This window comes from Acartia tonsa, chromosome 14 (genome assembly GCF_053477335.1).
Source record: "Acartia tonsa isolate MP-2025a chromosome 14, ASM5347733v1, whole genome shotgun sequence".
NCBI lineage: Eukaryota > Metazoa > Arthropoda > Copepoda > Calanoida > Acartiidae > Acartia > Acartia tonsa.
In genome coordinates, this window is record NC_137273.1 from 13821791 (window position 1) to 13841305 (window position 19515).

At 31.6% G+C, this 19515-nt stretch overlaps 1 protein-coding gene across 1 annotated transcript in view; it reads right to left on the reverse strand.

The window, feature by feature from the left end:
- LOC145305201 (cytosolic carboxypeptidase 6-like) overlaps positions 1 to 19515 on the reverse strand; it is a 119118-nt gene that overhangs the window by 46830 nt on the left and 52773 nt on the right. The window contains exons 3-10 of the mRNA XM_080146762.1: positions 6896 to 6970; positions 6510 to 6557; positions 6042 to 6123; positions 5745 to 5816; positions 5346 to 5411; positions 3458 to 3547; positions 1108 to 1165; positions 97 to 168 (exon numbers count right to left, since the gene is read on the reverse strand). Coding sequence (XP_080002888.1) covers positions 97 to 168; positions 1108 to 1165; positions 3458 to 3547; positions 5346 to 5411; positions 5745 to 5816; positions 6042 to 6123; positions 6510 to 6557; positions 6896 to 6970 — 563 coding nt within the window. The remainder of the gene's footprint in view (positions 1 to 96; positions 169 to 1107; positions 1166 to 3457; positions 3548 to 5345; positions 5412 to 5744; positions 5817 to 6041; positions 6124 to 6509; positions 6558 to 6895; positions 6971 to 19515) is intronic.

Here is a 19515-nt window from a genome sequence, read left to right on the forward strand (position 1 = left end):
CCCGGTTATAAATACTAAATTTTCAACCAAAATATTATAATCATATGAAAGGGTAATTTAGTTTATCATAATTGGGGTATATATTTGACACTTTACCTGGATCGATTTAGCAATAACTTCTCTGGTCACCAAATCTGGCTTCTTCCTTTCCACCTCATTCAGATAGGCCTGCAATAAATCTATATATGTACATAGATAGGCCTGTAATAATTTTAGTATTGTATATACAGCTACTATGTCAAGCATGCTACATCAAATTTGAGCAGCTGGACAAAGTGCTTATAAAATCAGCCTTGTGACGTCATAAAAATGAGGGATTATATATCTTTTAGGTTTATTAATGACGTCACATGGCTGAATTTTGAGACACTTTGTCTAATTATAAATTTGGTCCAACACCAATTTGGCTTATAATTATGTTGCTAAATTTTGTCCTCCCTTAAACTAAAAGTTTAAGGGAGGCATTTTGATTAACTATACAGTATACAGATTTGAAAATAATGGGGTTTCAAGGGGTTCATTCCTAAGGAAGTAAGGGAGGAGACAATGGATCGAATATTCAATTTTTAGGAGTCTCATACTTTGGGTTCTGGCTTAAAGGGAATGTGCAAGAATTTAGCAGTTTCTGACTGAGTTTGGGTACTAGCGCATTAGTGCCGCTACTCGCTTTGTTAGTTTTGAATATAGCAGACGGAGAGTTGTTTAAATATAAAAGTTAAGAATACACGGCCCCCCTCCCATACTCTATTTCACTCCCCTCTCCCCCACCTCCCTTTTTTAAAGCTGACAATAGGGAAAGGGAGAAGAGAGGTGGGGAAAAGGGAAATGAACAGGATAAAAAGAGCAGGCAGTCCCTGTCCATTCCCCCTCCCCTCCCTCCATTGTCCTATGTCTATCTAGAATAGTTATTAATCGCATCGTATTACAAACATCTGTCCACGGATAGTAAAATGAAAAATAAAAAGGTGGCTCCTAGCAATCAAAACTGATATAAATTTAATTACTTTTATTTTATTATTCATGAAAAATTATCTGTAATACGGTACAATATATGGTTTTTCAGTATGGCAAAGAACCGGCTCTAATCCAGCAGAAATTATTTTTTACCTGACATCTTGAGTAGGAATATGGATAACAACTGGCAAACTGATATTTCTCTTCATCCCTGCAATAGGGTCAACATATAAAAGTAACAGGATGTCTATATGTGTGGGTCTGTCAGTCTATACCAAAGGATATTGCTAATCGCAAAATAGTGAACCAATATGGTTTATAAAATTTTTGATTAAAACTAAAATTTTAATTATTTTAAAACGAAGCTTTCCTATAACTAAGGTCTGTCTGAACGTCCTTCATTACAGATTCCTCTTATCGTTAATTTAGAATTGTCATATCAATTTCATATTTTTCAAGTTGGGTTATGTAACAGTTATGTACGATGAAAAAGCAACCCTAACAGTTTACACAGTCCATTTTTATCATGATGATTTATATTTTATTGACAACTATTTTTCTATGATATATTTATCATATTAATCTGATTATTGGAAATTGGATTTATAAGTGAAACATCTCTAAAATTAAGTTCTAAAATTGTAAGTATGTCTATTAATGGTATCCTGTATTTAATCAATCTTGCAACAAATTTACTTTTTTATTTTTTTAGACTTAAAAATCAATATTCTGCTTATTAAGTTTTGACAATCTACAAGTGTTTTTCTTACCGTCTAGGGACGAATACAACTGTAATAACTTCAGAAAAAATTAAATTAAAGAAAGTTTTCATGCTCAATTTTTTTTTCCAAATTTCCTGTGTAAAAATTATTATTAATTGTACGCAGGTACTGTTACTTTCTAAAGATGTTTTGCCAATAAATGAGATATTACATTTAGAAAACTTTGGGTATCAGTATAATTTCCAGTCAAATGTCCCCTTCATCCATGATATTATCATAGTGTGAAGATATAACAAAGGGAGGGAGGGGACATTGAACTATAACTTACACTGGTACCCTAAGTTTTATTAAAACGTTTCTTATTCGTTAGCTCAAAAGCTTTGGCTACTTTTGCCTAGTTCTGATTGGTTTCTTCTAAACTAGAAGTGTCCAAAATTTTCAACCAATATCTTAATCTATATTGTCTTATCCCTTTAGAACCCTGGTAATAACATGTTATTATTAATATTATATCACCAAAAGGTACTAATATTAATATCATTCTGCAGTCGTTTATTATTCATTCATACTTTTTTATTTTATACCACTTTCTAGAACCTAGTAATAGTGTCTAACTTTTTATCTTTGTGACGTACCCCTAAAAAAGAGATGGATTTTTGTTACGTCACAAAGATAAAAAGTTAGATACTATTACTAGGTTCCACTTTCTAACTCAGAGGGGGGGGGGACGGGACACTGGGCTTTTTATTACATAAGTCCCCAAAGTTTTACAATAACGTTTTCTTATTTTATAGGTTATCAACTTTGGGGACTTTATTGAATTTTTCGGGGAATCGTTATTTTGGCCTGTTGCAAGTTTCACTTTATTAGAAAACATAAATATCTAGGGAAAGATCCGAATAATAATATATCCATTATATACCTAACTTGGTAAGGCAGCTGCAAAGTGTCGTGCAAATAACACTTAGAAATAAATAATATTAATTTATTACAGTTATAACAGTGTACAGTTATAAATTAGATGTTATACTCAGGAAGGGAGGGGACATTTGGCTGTTAATAACACTAGTCCCCGAAGTTATACAATAATATTTTCTCATTCATTAGCTTAACAACTTTAGGATTTTTTCCTGAATTTTGATTGGTTGGTTCATTAAGTTGAGTGTCCAAACGTTTCAACCACATATTGTAATCTACAGATAAGGAAATTTTTGTATCACCATTTGGAATGTACATCAATTTATCGGGCATTGTCTTATCCTTTTAGATCCCTGGCAATGTCAGGCTTACAATCCTATTTTACTATATTAACTGCAATATGCAATAAAAAGGTTAACCAAATAAAACAAGTTGTGGTGAGAAAATGCACAAAAATATTTATATGAAAATATTTCTTGTATGTTAATAGCTAAATTGAATTTAACACATATATGTATATTGGAGAGTCAGGATTTTTGTTTGTATGTCTGTTTGTACCAAAAGATCTCATCAACAGCTACTAATAGAAGCTTCTAAAAAGTTCTTTTTTGTGGGAGTTTTCTTCCAAAGATTTTTTTGGACGATTTTTTCCCAACACGCTAAGCTGTTTCCGAAAATATCCAACAATTTATTTCTGGCATAATATATTGATGAAATAAAAAAATAACTGCCCTTTCGTGCCAAATTGTGTACACTTTCCAACCAATTATATGGTCAGATTGTTTCAATTCTTTGTTCCTTTTGGTCCAACTAATGGGTTGTTCATCTATACAGTTTATATCTATTGTGAAAGTATTGCCTACCTGTCGAATGCAAATGCAAATGATAAAACATAATTATCTTTGTGATCCGGGGATTTGTAATAATACACGTACGTCTTCGGAATACGTTGCCTAGAATATTTAATTAGTTATAAATATAGTTAATATCTATCTATATATCCCATTATACAGGGTGTTTCAAGAGAAATGCGTTTTTTAAAAACTTAATTAGACATAGAAAATGAAACAATTATATAAAATGCTTTATATATTTGGAAAACCTATTCTGGGACATTTATGTTTCAAATATTTAAAAATGATTTTTTCGACAAATTATGCCTTAAAAACCGGTTTTTCCAAAGGCCTTATTTTTTAAAAATTTACAGAATTAAAGGTTGTTGAAAAAAGGCCCTCAGTTTTAAAATTCAACTTGCGCGGCTTGTATTAATAGTAGAAAAATGTTATGCATATCGTTAGAATTGTCATAATCCCTGTTTTTGGATATATGAGAACCATTCCTGTGCTACGTATAGTTTAGGAGCTACGTAGTAAAATGTTCCAACTTACTTAAAACTTTTCAACCTTTTTCACACTTTTCAATGTAGCTCCTTAACTACAAATAGCACAGAAATTATATTTCCAAAAAATAGAGTTTATAACAATTCTAACGGTATGCATAACGTTTTTCTACTATTAATACAAGCCGCGCAATTTTAGTTTTACAAATGTTCACATTTTTCCACAACCTTTAAATTCGTAAATCTTTAAAATTAAGGTCTTTGGAAAAACCGGTTTTAAGGCATAATTTGTCCAAAATATCATTTTTAAATATTAAACTCAAACAAGATGATTATGACAAATGTGTAAATGAGAATATACTTAACACAGTTGGGAAACTTTTGGGATGTGTTCCACCTTGGATGTCACCACATAACCAATGCAATGGCACTTATGAATTTGATTTTGCCGAAAAGCATGTCCAAGACTTTAGCTGGGAATTTGTAAAATCTCCTGTTTTTCTAAGGAACATGAATCTTGAACTTACCTGCAGGAAACATTGCTCAACAACTACTGTTAATGTACAACTAGTTGAGATGAAAAAGAAGAAATATTATGTTGTATTTTCTACTGAAGTAAATATTGCATTTAACAGAGAAGCTGAAGTAAAAGAAAAGTTTTTTGATTACAGCTTCTATCAATTTCTTATTGATGTTGGAAGCTCTTTTGGTATGTGGTTAGGTTTGTCAGTTATAGGTATTTATGACTTATGGGCTCAAATGATTAGAATTGTGTTTTCAATGAGAAAAAGTTTTCAGTAGATGTTTGCATCAAATGATAATGAATATCTTTGTTAAATTTAACTTTATTTTTCTTTTAAAAAATGGAGAGATGTTATGTAATATGTGTCATTCGAATGAACTTACTGTAATATTTTTTTATATCTTCATGTTAAAGTAATATTGTGATGATTATCTTAGAGCTCTAAGTATATTTAATGCTTAATTTTTTGTATTATGCACTCTTTTTTTTCTCTAATAAACTTTTGCACAAAAGACTTTTTTTAATATTGAAATATCAAAAAGTCCATTTCAAAAATGACTTATGAGGTAGCAGGATATGTATCTAATTTTTTGTTCATATTCCCTTAACTACAAGACATGTTTTTTTTTTGGCAATTTACATCAAAATTTTCTATAACTCACACAATTCTACATTCAACAATAAAATGAAACCAAACTATTTGTTTAAAATACACCCCCTTTGGTTTATGAGGGGTGTCAACATTTTTGGTTGTGCTATGAACACCCTTCCAGCTACACTTGAGTATGACACTGCATAAATTAATGAAAGATCTCAGATATATCCATAATATTCAATCTATTCAATTTCTACATTGTTATGAAAATAAAATAGCTAATCAAACCCTTACCATTTTGGCCTTGAAGTTGATCTCACTATTGGAGTTAACCCAGAAGCAAATAGATTTCTATTTTTACTGAAAATATAAAAAATTTAACTTAGTAAGGTCTATTTTACAATTATGTTTTAATAAAAAAATAAAGAAGAATAGTTTTTGCACAGGAAAAGACTTTTTTTATACCAAACCAATCAGAGCAGTTCGTAGCTAATGAAATGCCAAGATGAATAAATTTTCAAAACAAATTTCCAAGACATTTCATATCAATAAAGAGATCTAAAAGAAATTTGAAAAAATTGTTAGATAGAAGTGGAGATATCATCTACATAAACTACAATAAGAAATTTACTAGAAGAACTCATATTAGAGAACGTAAGCAACCTGAAATATAAAAATATGAAAAGAAAATACCTAATATTTGAAATATTAAAAATGATTCTTTGATCTACATGAACATTTTCTACAGAAAAATTGAACCAGAATCTAAAAAAGAAAATATTTAGTTACATTAGTTTTCTATTCTTATTTCAATTTTCTATATAACTATCACCCTAAGTCATAAATTTTAAATAAAGTAGCTTTTAGCCATGTTAGACCTGTGAAAATATTTCCTTGAATTAAAGAACTTAATCAGTTCAGATGTTAGTAACATTTTAGAGACAAAAAACTTATTTTGTCAATCTATCTCTCTAATAAAAATATTATTACCTATATCTAGGATTACAAGTGTCAGGTCTGATAAAAAGATCATATTCATAATCATTGATAAAGTCTACACGACCAAGATTGCCTAAATTAAAATTTGATTCGTTAAATGGTCTTTGAACTTTAAGCCAGTAAATCCAAGTGAAACACAAGTGGGGTGTTAGTTCCCTCTCCTAAAATGTTTATAAATATTCCCTGTACCTATGAGAAGCTTCATTGTAAAGGAGAACCATACAAGTTCAGTAGGAGGTAAAACCCTTTTTTACACTCAACTCAAATAGAAAAACATAAACAGACTTACTGTTACTTATGGCTAAACAATAGCAAAAACAATGACAAACTAATATTTTTCTTATATTTATCAAAAACTTGTTTTCCCAATGGTCTTAGAATGACGCAACTGTTATATACATATTTTGTGTAAGCTAGAATTTAACAAAACATTTGATATAAAAAGTATTTTTAATGTACCTGTTTCAAAGATGGCGTCAAAACACAAATGTCCCTTCTTCGCCTTTCCTGGTAAAATATTTTTTTGTTTATTGGGGTATAACTTTTTTCTTAAACTTTCCCTTTACCTTTCAGAAGCTTTACTGAAATGAAGAACTATATCAGTCTAGTAGTTAGATGGATCTTAAACTACAGACAGTAACTGATAAATATCATGTTACTTTTATTAAAAGATTAATTGTTTCGCTTAAAGGGGTACGTGTTGATAGATAAACCCTCTTTTTTGTTTAGTAAATTGAGAAAGAAAAATAAAGTTTTTTTGGGGGGGAGAGATTACATAATAATATAAACCTAAAACCAAACAAATTGATAAAATGAAAGACAGATAGGTAAATTGATATATTCACCTGAATGTCCAGGGGGGCGCATAACCACCCGCTCAACATTACCAAGTCCACCCTCGTTGTCCGAATCATCAGAATCTAAACAACAAGAAACAATGTTAGAAAAGTAACATAGCTCTATTGTTATAATGTCTCTAAAAAAATAGACAAATATTATAACGTTTGGCCTAACTGACCCGAATGAGGTCATATTAGAATGGAATATGGCATCAATATAAGCTGATTCCTCTATTGTAGATCAAGAACTTTTTCTCTTTGGTCTATCTATCTGTACCGAAGAATCTTGTTAACCGCTGAACCAATATGCTTCTTCTTTACAATATAGCTTCTCCTGAGAAGGTTTGTAGCTATTTTGTGGGAGGGTACCAACACCCTCCCAACAGAAATTAAATTGTTGCCGTTAGTACAATTTGCAATTTGTACAAATTACAATTATAAGAGAGTAGGGTGTTGTGGGTGTCAACACCTCCCTGAAAATGTAAACTAGTGAAGCTTTCTTTTTCCTCTTTTTGTGCTAAACAAATCTATCTTAAAACTAATAAAAACACTTATATTAATGAAATATTAATAAGCATTTTGTTGTGGTAAAAATAATATAAGAAATATATGTGAGGGAATTTTATTATTCTAGTTTTTCCCCATCACCCTTTCTTATTTTTTATAATAGTTATTAATCAAATGTTAATATAGAGTCACATAAATTATTGGCTGTGCTTAAATCAGAAAGAAGGACAAACGAACACTAACTCTTGTAGGGTGTCAGAACATTAATTTGTAAATACATGATACAGTAAAAGGACATAATTTCGTTTTAATGAAATGATTATAGAAAGGCCTCGCTCATAATATTGTACTTTGTTGTCCTAAGAAACATTATTCCAAAAATCAGAGGCTTATAGGCTAATTATATGTTTTAAATGGACGTTATTTTGTAGTTCGAAAATGGCTTAATAGATGTTCCTTTCAGCATAGCCCTTATGAACTAAATATTAGCTAATATCTAACAAAAAAGCAGATTAGTACAAACGCTTTTAGAACAAGGATGACATCAATAAAAAACGAAGCTCCAGATTCCGAAGGTAGGTCAAACGAACATAAATACTTGTAGAGTGTCATAACTAAATACGCAGAACATTAATTTATAATTTGCAAACAAAATTGCTACACTTCATAAATCGTACCTAACTGAATCATAATGCAAAGTTTTAAACTGATATGACAATTCTAACATGTCTAAATCAACTAAAAAAGCCATCTGCTACTGACGTACGGGCGGACGGACGGACCCTAGTTATATAAAAGCTTCGCTTAAGAAATGTTGCATGTGAAAGCATAATTAAACACCTACCCTACTTTTGTTCATTAATGTCTTTAAATACCCTAGTCTTTAATGCAGGGCTTGGCACCCGCGATGAATCCTCAAATTTAAATTGTTTTGGAAGCTTTTAATTGTTTAAAAGAAGGATTGTCTTATTTGGATAAGGTTCAGCGGACAGCAGAAAGTGTCATGTTTGACATCATAAAAATTCATCTAAAAAGAAAGGATGAGAGGAGAAGTGGGAAAGGAAAGTGGAAACCCCTAAAGAAAGAGATGGATAATAGGCAATTTTTATGACATCACACATCTCACTTTCCACTGTCCCAAAGTTTAGACTATTAGCTGATTTTTAAAATTGTAAATTTATTTCTCTGAGGCTCACGCGCGGCTGCCAAGCCCTGCTTTAATGGTTGCACAATTAGAATAACAAAGAACGAGTATTATCCATAGCAAATATGTCCCCTAGCGAAGCTACGCTATAGCTCTAAATGTCATTCGCTGTGTGTTTTTAGTTTACAAATATTTAATAGACCATTAACTAAAACATTCTTTAACTTTTTTGTCCAATGTTTAAAGATAAATTTTAATCATAATGATTAGATAATTATACAGTAGCTGTGCTTCGAACAGCATACACGATTTAAAAATCTCTATAAGTAAAGAACGTTTCCATTTTTTGTTACAAGCAGCTGCGCTCTAATAAGCTTCTATAGGTATTTTTTCACAAAGGGAAAAGTAGGTTGCGGGTAAAATCCGTAAAGGTTGTGTATTTCAAGTTAAAAACAGTAGTACAGCGATAAAATTGGTGAGCTAAATGTTATGAAAGTGCAAAAAGACGGACGGACGTACGGTTGGACCGACCCTAATTATAAAAAAACCTCGCTTTAAAAAAAAATACATCGAATGCTTTGTTTAGTTCAAACTTACACAAATAGACAGTAAACAAAACCCAAAACACACTTAATTTAATGATTTACATAATAAAGGATAAGACAATGGACAATAATGTACACTACCAATTATGATAAACAAAAAATATCCGCTATTTAGATTTAATTAATGGTTAAAAAGTTTGGACACTGTTACTTCAATCGTACCAATCGAGATCTAAAAAAAGTTTCCAATTTTTGGAATCAAATGAATAAAACAACATATTTATAAATATTTTGAGGCCAGTATGATTTACTGTCCAATGTTCCCTCCCTCCCCCTGTACAACACAGAGAATAAGTGATAGATATAAAAATAGTTTCTATAGGTTAAGGAAGGACAAACACACCCAAATCAAAGAGTAACTTCGCCATCAATAAATGTATAACACATGAGAAAGTTCAAAATGACGAACATAAAATAATAAAATAAATGTATAATCCATGAGAGACCCTACTAAAGAGTAGCTACGCCACTTAAAACATGTATAATCAATGAGAAAGGATGGAGGGACCCTTTTAAAGAGTAGCTACGCCACTAAAACCTATATAACCCATGAGAAAGGACGGAAATGCCCTAATCATAGAGTAGCTGCGCTACAAAAAGTGTATAACCCATGAGAAAGGACGGACTGGCCCTAATCATAGAGTAGTTGCGCTACAATAAATGTATAACCCATGAGAAAGGCGACAACTTTTCTTCTTGCGTCCGGGTCATCATTCATCTTTTATTTACTGCAAATTTGTCAAAACTTTTCATATGTTGAAGGGGATCCAGATAACCCCCTCCTCCCTTCTAAAAACTTTTCTCCATAAAATGATAAAACATCAGTTTTTGATAATTAAATTATTTATACATTCCAAAAGTAAGGTAAAAAATGATTTAAAAAGCTATATTATAAACGTACTATCGGCCACGCCCCTAAAGAATTTTTTTTAAGGGGGGGAAGTCAACCAACCCCAATTTTTATTTTTGCTTTAAAAAAAATTTTTTTTTTTGGTGGGGGGTATTTTTTTGGGGGTGAATTCTGTTGGTAGGGTAGTGATAACCTCCCCAAATATTAGTTATGAACATGTTCAGGACCTATGAGAAGCTACACTGTAAAGGTGAACCTTATCGGTTCAGCAGTTAGCGAGACAGACAGAGATCCTGTTACTTTATTATAAGGATATGTTTTTCTTGGATCATAACTTTTGAAGCAAATAAAAGCAGAGAATTTGATTAGATACAATAAAAGAAAGACCATTAAAACTCGGATATTATAATTAATTTATACTGATTTAAACCACACAGCATAACAATTCTGTATACTATGTATTATAAAACAAGGATGACAACATTCAGAATAGCGAAGCACTGTATTAAGATATTTATTATCAATGCAAAATTGTGGAAGTCATAGGTCAATTTTGATAACTTTATTTAATATAACGAGCTGCTACATCCCTAGAGGCTTCTAGAGACACTTTAATGAAAAAGGGGGGGGGGGAACGTCCCTTCACTTCAAAAAAGAAACATTCACCAATTTTAAAATATTTTGCTTTGTTAGATTGTCTAACTATATAGTTATATATTTAGACGAAATAAAATGTTGCTTTCCCTCAAAGTTCCTGTCGAGCACTAAAAACCCCTCCCCTAAAAAAATTAAAAATAAGAGGGGTGGGGGGCGTAAGTTTTTACCCCAGTGCTAACCTGCTGGGAAATGTGGTGAACCTGCAAAGCTTATAGCTACGGTGCCCTAACCCTACGTGGCTTCCCATACATAATATAACCTAACCTAACCTAACCTAAAGTAATAAACAAACTAAAAACTAACACACCCAAATTTCACTTTATTCGAAATAAAAAAGGGTAGGGCTTAAATGCTCTACAAGGCACTTTAACAGAAAACGTCCAAAAAACCTAAATGTATAAATGCTTCGCTCTCTGAACTACTGTATATATAAATTGTATAATGTGATATATAATACTAAGTTGAATAGTTTCTACCAACTAAACTTATAATTGTTACAAATACAAAGCCTAAATAAATAGTTTTGCTATTATTTCATGTACCCCCCTTTAATGTTCATGATTTTTCATAATTTATAATCAAGTGGGAAGATACATTTGTACTGATAAATCATATAGGTACCCAAGCTTTTATAAACAACCATTCTCAATCGTTGGGCCTTTAAATTTGGGAACTTTTATGAAATTTTGATTGGTCGGTAGTGTCCAAAGTTTTTCACCAATAATTTAAATCTGCTCAATAGTATTTTTTTAATGGATGGAAGCTCGGATCACGAAAGTAATATGAAACCTTATATGATAATTCCTATTACAGTTAGACATAAAATGCAAAGCAACTTTGGACTAGTTATCAGTCATTAGTAGAATCACTAAATTAAAATAATGATTCCTAGGCATACTTATTAAATTACATCCCCCATTACGATAAACATAAACTTCTGTAGATTGATGAAAAGTTTTAACGCTGATTCTTTGTGGAACCCGTTAAAAAAATGTATGAAACCTCCAGTCTAGAAGCCAACGAATAAGATATCGGGTATAGTCCCTTTCGTTGTAACACGTTTCGTTATATTTTCACAGTAGCTTTTGATAGGTCATTTTAGGTTAGCTTATATTACTTTAGGTGATTGCCCCACAGGGTTAAGTTATTGGCCCCGCAGGGATTGAGCGCCCTAAAGGGGCTAGAAATAGAAGAAAATCGACTGTGAAAATACTATGAAACGCCCCTAAAGAGGCGTTGTCAGAAAAGGGACTATACCCAAGATATCTTATTGATAAAACTATTAAAAAAATTACAATTTACAAAGGGGGTTCTATTCCTATTAATAGGAAAATGACTAATATAACTTTTTTCCCCTTGAGAAAATTGACCCTTCCCCCCCCCCGGGTTAAATTCCCTTTTTTCCATCGTAACCTTCCCTTTCTATCTTCATCTCCACTTTCCCTTTCTTTTTTAGCCCTACCCACTTCTCCTTATAATGTTTATACGATCTGTATTATGAAAGGATATCATTATTAAAAAAGAAGTAACAGGATCTCATTCTCTATCGGTGTGTCTGTCTGTGTATCTCCCAAATTATTCCCTTTCATTTTAAGACTAAAAAAAAGTGTAGTTGCTTATGGGTCTTGGAAAGAATTATAATATTTTAAGGGAGGGTAGGACCACCTAAAATAGAAAAAAAATTCCCCTTCCCCCCATCCAAAGCAAACGGATGACAGAATGTGTTTATTAACTTTGGGTAAAAGTAAAATTTACAATCCAAGAACCCATCCCTCCCTTCTAAGACCAACATTTGTTTTATTAAGTTTTTTTTTCAGCAGTTTGCAATGGACACCATTTTAGTTAAAAGTTTAGGTAATCTATCACTCTTGGTTTGATTTATATTATTTCTTAATCATTATTATTATTTTCATTATTTTATGAGAAACCTATCAAAAGAAATAATTATATTATTTGTCTAGCCGTCATATCATAAATCTATCAATCTATGGTTATGTAGCGAAGCTACTCTGTAAAAGTTTTTTTATATATATGGAGTGTTATAATGGATTTATAATTACTTGGATCTTAAACCAGGTAATTATAATAAAATGAAACTTGTAGCGGGCTAAAAAAAAACGATCCCCTTTATCTCATTACCTCCCCTCTTACTGGATGAAAAAACTGACCAATAAATGATTCTATGTTAGCAACCTAAATTGACTAAATATCCTTTTATTAAAAAGAAAGAATGTTCGTCCGTTTGTCGGTGTGTGTTCCAAAAAATCTCGCTAACTGCTGAAATGATTCGCTGTTCTGCTGTTCTGGGGAATGGTTCCTTCAATCTTCTAGGACAATTTACCCCATAAGATTTATAACCCCTTATTCTTTTAACTAAAATTTTAAATCAAAGGGCACCCCCCCCCCTCTCCTTACTTATGCGCCCTGAGATACCTCAAGGGGCGTACTGGTACAAACAGTATGCTTAATGTCATCACTTAAAGTCGACGTAAACTTATCATGACAATTGTTTGTAGATAATATATCAGCCATTGTTACTTTTTGTACATCAAGTTTAAACTCAATTACAAATAAGAAAAGGAAATAAAGGTTGGACAAACAGACATTAATGCTTTTTTATAGCATGACTGACCGAACAAAAGAACAAATAAATTATATACTGAATGCTCTTTGGTATAGAGAATCTTCACAGCAAGTTTCAACCGTCCATCTTAATTAGGAGCCGAGAAAATCTGATTTTCTCCAAAATAATTCATAATCTGTATTTGAACTGCAAATTATCGTTCTTGTTTTCTTATTTATAGGCATTACTACTGTACACTTATACTTCATGATATCAAAAAGATCTTAAGTGATAAGACAATGAACGATGAAATAATATACACCCCCAATTATAATATTAAAAATGACCCTATATTCTATAGATCAGGATTCTTTGGGATAAAAATTAGGCCAGACAGACAAGAAGGACAGCCATCTGCTATACCCATCTGCATATATCTGTTACATTAATCAATAAGAAAACTAACAATCAGAACTAACCGTTACGGTAGTACGGACAGACAGGCTTTAATTGTATGAAAGCTTTGCTAAAACAATAATAACATAAAAAGGTTTTGTGATTTTTTTTGACTCGATAATCAATTAAAGGCCGGTTCGACAGCCGCGTATACAGCTGAATAAGAACTCTGCAGTTGCGGCTTAAACTGCTTCGCTTTTATGAGTACCATATACCTTGTTCATTATAACGTAAAATTGAAAAATACATTTGAAAGTTTTCTTGAAAAAGAAAACAATTTGTGATTCAATTTTAACTTTTACTAAATTTATGCAGAATGGCTAGCTTCAGATTGGCAGTATTTTTGTAGTATTTTTTTTTGTCTGAAGCTTAAGATTTCCATAACTACTGAACCGATTGATTTTTCTATTGTAAAGAAGCTTCAATTCGATCCTTGGTTTTAGGCTATTTTATTTTTATATTGGTAGTTTTGGCATGGCTTTAGACTATTCTGTCTAATTTAGACTGTCATATATTTTAGAGTAGTTTCACTTTGGTGCCGAGATGGTTTTTGGACATTTTATTTTTAGATATAGTCTTTAGATGGTTTTGGGCTATTTTTTTCCATACTCCTTTGTAATTGTACACAGATACCCTAGATGCTAAGGGCGCAGCCGCTAGTCTTACTATAAAGTGGTTTGTGTGTGCATATATCTCAAAAACGGCTGGACTGATCCTTCCACAAATTTTCATTGAAATAATTATTTTTTGGGAGGGGGGGTTGTGATTCGCCCTAGAGGATAAAAAATATTAGTTACAGTTATGCATTACATATTTATATTTTTGTCCTAGTTGTTTCTGTAACCATAGCAGTGATATAAAGGGATAAGATAATGCCTGATAAATTGAGTTACATCCCCAATGATTTTTATACAAATATAACCTTTCTGTAGAATACAATTAGTGGCTAAAACATTTGGACACCCAACTTAATAAACCAACCAATCAAAATTTAATAAAAGTCCCTTAAGTTGTTTTGCCAATGAATAAATAAACGCTATTATAAAACTTTGGGGACTAGTGTAATAAACAGCCCATTGTCCCCTCTCTCTATGATAACCTTGGTCTAAATATATGCAACCGTGTCAAAATAATTATTGCATATTTTGAAAAGCAAAGCTTTAAAAAAACTTGAAACGTCCGTCTTTACGTCTGTAATTTAAGCATATTAAACTTGTCCTAACAATTCCTGTATCAATTAGATATATACTTGAAAACATAGCAACTATCAAATGTTATTTTTATTTTATATACATACACACTTATTATTATTTTGATTTTTGGTATCTGATTCCTATGCCAATTAGAGATTTTAATAAGAACAGACATCTCTATAGTCATTTCTTAGAAATGGGTCCAAATTAAGCAAATTACTCCTTACTTGTTTACATTTGTTTCTTTTACTTCGCATTTAAGACTGTTGTCATTCTTGTTTCGTGCAAAGCTTGATGTTAAGTTTCCCTAATTTAAGTTATTTTAGGAGGAAGCATAAAAATAGTTTTATTTAGAAGGAAAGTTTTCTAATTTTAAAAACAGTTTAGAATAAATTTAGATTACAGGCTCTGACATTTTTAAGGAATGGAGGGGACTGTAAAAATATACTGAGCTGGATCTTTAAATCATTTTAGTGGTGAGCCAGATCGGGGTGAGCCAACTTTTCACCAATGAGAGCACAGCATTTTATGAAATGCCGCGCTGTGATTGGCTGAAATTCGGCTCACCCCGATCTGGCTCACCACTAAAATGATTTAAAGATCCAGCTCTGGTACCCAAAGTTTTATAAACCATATAAGTTCTGCGGTTTGCGAGATCCTTCGGTGCTCTCAGATAGACATCCTGTTACTTTTATGTAATGATTATTACCTTACATTTGTATAATTGTAATTAAATATAAGGATTTGTCCTGTATTGAAAAACTTTTATGTAGTATCCCATTCAATTCATATGTTTAAAAATCATTATCATATTTGTCTTGAAATATCTCGTTAATGGCTGGATCAATTGGTCAACAATGATCAGAAAAGCTTAGTATTGGTCATGGGTAGGTCTTAGGCTATTTTTTGAGACAGGCCCCTGGAAACAAAAGCTACCTACCCCACTCCAATAAGATTTTTATGAGTAAATCTAAAACTAAATTTGAATTTACCTAATCTTTGTTCTAAGCCCTAATACACCATTCTTTTTTAACTTAGTTTAAGCAGGGGTCTAAAGGGATAAGACAATGGCCGATATATAGATGTACAATTACATCCCCTATGATGATACACAAAATTACCCCTTCTGTTGAATAAAATTAGGAATGAAACTTTTGAACACTAAACTTAACGAATCAACCAATCAAAATTTACTAAAGTCCACAAAGTTGTTAAGCCAAAGAATAAGAAAACGTTATTTTAAAACTTCGTGGACTATTGTAATAAACAGCCCGTTGTCCTCTCTCTTTTAACACTGTAAACTCCCCCCCTCCCCCATTTGAAAACATCGTTAGCTTGATATATGTTTGTGAGTTTATAATAGGAAAATGATAAAAGTTGAAGATAAAAGAAATAGTTTGTGGTAATAGATGTTACATACCTTCCTTAATTAAAATGCTATATTCATTTATTTTCAAGATATTGATAAAAATCTAGACCACTTGACAATGGAAGATAAAATGATGCACATACCCAATGATGCATAACAAAATTGTCCCTTCTGAAGTTTAATATTATCTGACTGAGAAAACGAAATTTAAAGACTTTGAACCTACATATACCAGTTTAATTCACAGTCAATTAACAATTTAAGGGATGTTTCACATAGTCTTGGATAGTTTAAGAGTATTTTTCTGCACATTTCGATCCCATTTCGAATACGGAACCCTTAGATGCTGTGGGCGCAGCGGCTAGTAAAAAAATACGGAGTAAGATTGTACAATTAAAGAGCAAAAGGTTATTCAAGGTTATCAGCCACAACCTTTGTATTTAATTTTCTCGTATTAATTCGAATCCGGTAGATAGGAACCGGTTCTCATCTATACGAAAAAACTATGTCCAGCATCGTATTATATCCAGCTTTCTACGAATATAAAAATGTACAATCATAAGATAAAAAACAGTTTTAATCTTATAATCGTACATACATCCTATATCCGCGGAAAGCTGTTTATAATACGATGCGAGAAATAACTATTATCTAATCGATCATTTCTTCATGACTTAGAATTAACATTTAATGATATTATTTTGAAAACTAAAAAAACTGTCAATAAAATCTAATTATAATTTCGAAGATTTTTAATTAAACTTATTTTGCAAAAAGTTGATAAAAATTGTCGATTCAATGCCATTTTTGTATTTAATGAAAATTTATAATTTAGTTTCTAAATGTCGATAAATATCAAAATTTATTTCCTTAAATATAGAAAAAAGATAACTAAAAAATATTAGTAACGAAGCTCAGAAAAAAAAGAAAGAGATAAAGAAAGAGAGTGAGAAGGAAAGTAAGAGAGAGAGAGAGAGAGAGAATTTTGCATTCTAGAAGTACAATCAGAAAAGTAAAGGATACAATTAGCTGCGCCCCTAGCTAAAAGAAAGAAAAATTTTCCATAAAACTTTTCTTGACCAATATCAAGCTTTACTGTAAAGGAAAACCATCTCGGTCCAGTGGTAAGTTCTTAGCCATATACAAATATCCTGCTGCTTTTATATAAGGATGATTTGGTACAATATTGTATTTAAATTCACGCAACCTTTTATTCTATTAAAAAAGCTTGAAAAAAACAATTTAAAATAATAAATTTCAGTCTTTTAGCGTAGTATTCAGTAATTACATCTTAAAAATAAAGTTAATTGCATTTATCAATTAAAAAGCAAATGTATGTTGATAGCTATCTTGATATCTTTTTAGGTTAGGTTAGGTTAATTCAAGAATAGAAAAGCCCTGAGAAGGGGGAGGGGGGTTAAAATCATTGTAGGAGGGATAAAAATCAGTTGAGAAATTCACTTTTTGTATGTTGTTATATTTCTTGATCTTGAAAAGTACATTTTGAAAGTCCATGGTTCTTATATAATTCTTAATTTAAATCTATTTTTGACATTTTCAGTGATAATAGGATAAGGCAATTGTTTTGAAGATTTTTGTAAATATTTGTTCTTGAATTTTTAGTAGCGACTCTACTCCATAACTTTATAGCTTTGAAATTAAACTTTATTTGGATAAAAGAAAATAAGAAAATGGAGCATTACAGACGGACTGACAGACAGACACTGCTAATTTAAAAGGAGTAGCTTCACTAATAAAGTTATTTTAATCAAAGCCAATTTACTTATTCCAACATCCGTGACTGCGATCTTGGGTTGCAAGAAATAATTTCAATAATTGGTTTTTCTTTCACTGTTGGTTACAATGGAGTTAATATAGAGCTTTTCAAAACAAAACAAAATAATATGGCAATTTGTTACTTAATCCTTTTTTTAACTTGAGATGGAATACTAAACCCTTCAAGGCTAACAAAACTGGTTTTAATCTTATAATTTTTTATTTTAATTTCCGCGGAAAGCTGTCTATTATACGATAAAAACAACTATTAGAAATAGAATATCTTAAGATTTATTTTGTCAGTGGGGGGGTGGGGTTTGGGGTTGGACATGTTTTTACCGAAATTGTATGTTATATCAATAATAATGCTTTAACCCATTAGTGCCGAACCGGGCATTAAAACCCGGTTCCGAAAAATGGAAAAAACCGGTTTCCGGCTTCATAATTGCATCATTCTCAGTATGAATCCCTCCTCTACTACCCTGGCTTTCATTTCCCCCTGGAGCAGGCAGTTTAGCTTACTTCCGTTTGCCGGTATAGCTCAACAAAATTTGAAAATCATGAAAATTCAAAATACCCCTTCTAACTTTTTTGTTTTTATAGTAAAGTCGCTGATCTTTTTCGTGAAATCTAATGTTTATTGACAAGTACATCTATTTGTGAATTCGTTTTATTCAAATTATTATTTTTTATATGATTTTTTTATCTTTTTTTTGCCCTATTATGACCCGATTTGGCTTGGCCATAAATACCCGACAGTTTTAAAACCCGGCTCAGTTTCGGTTTTTATTACCCGGTTTTAACTTTTCAACGAATAAAAATAACAGTTTACGTCATTTGTAAGGGTTTGAGCCATCCTAATAACCCTAGTAATCTCTATAGGTGTCACTCAATAGTTTTATGCTCGTTTTCTGATATGTAACACCCAAATTTTATATGTTCTTTTTTTGTAGTGTGTGTCTTTTAAAACTTCGAGCAACGGGTTTTTTTACCCGAAAACGGCGGCACCTATAGCCGAAACACTAAATTTGAAATAAATCGCTTCGTATATTACTTGTAGCTCTATAGATTACATGAGGTTGTGTAGTTTTCAATTACAGATCATATCAAAGTTCTAAAAAGTGTTCATCTCACTTTGGGCGTTCAAAAATTACATTTTTTGATCTTTGGTCGAAAAAACCGGGTTTTTACTACAAAACCGGGTTTTAATGCCCGGGGAAACCGCCCAAAACGGGTCATAATGCCTGGTTGGTATTTATGGCCAGGCCGAACCGTTTTTTTTGCAACTTTCCTTTGCACGCCACTAGAGCAAAACAAAAAAAATTGGAATTCCGTTTTTACCATTATAAAGCTTCCCTGAGATTTTCAGCTCGATTGGCCCATAAAAGTGGCGCTCGGCACTAATGGGTTAATATAATTTTCAAAAGATTCTAATTGATGTGCCAAAATCCTCATTGTGATAACTCTAAATTCTTACTGATGTGACTCTAATGTAAATTTATTTCT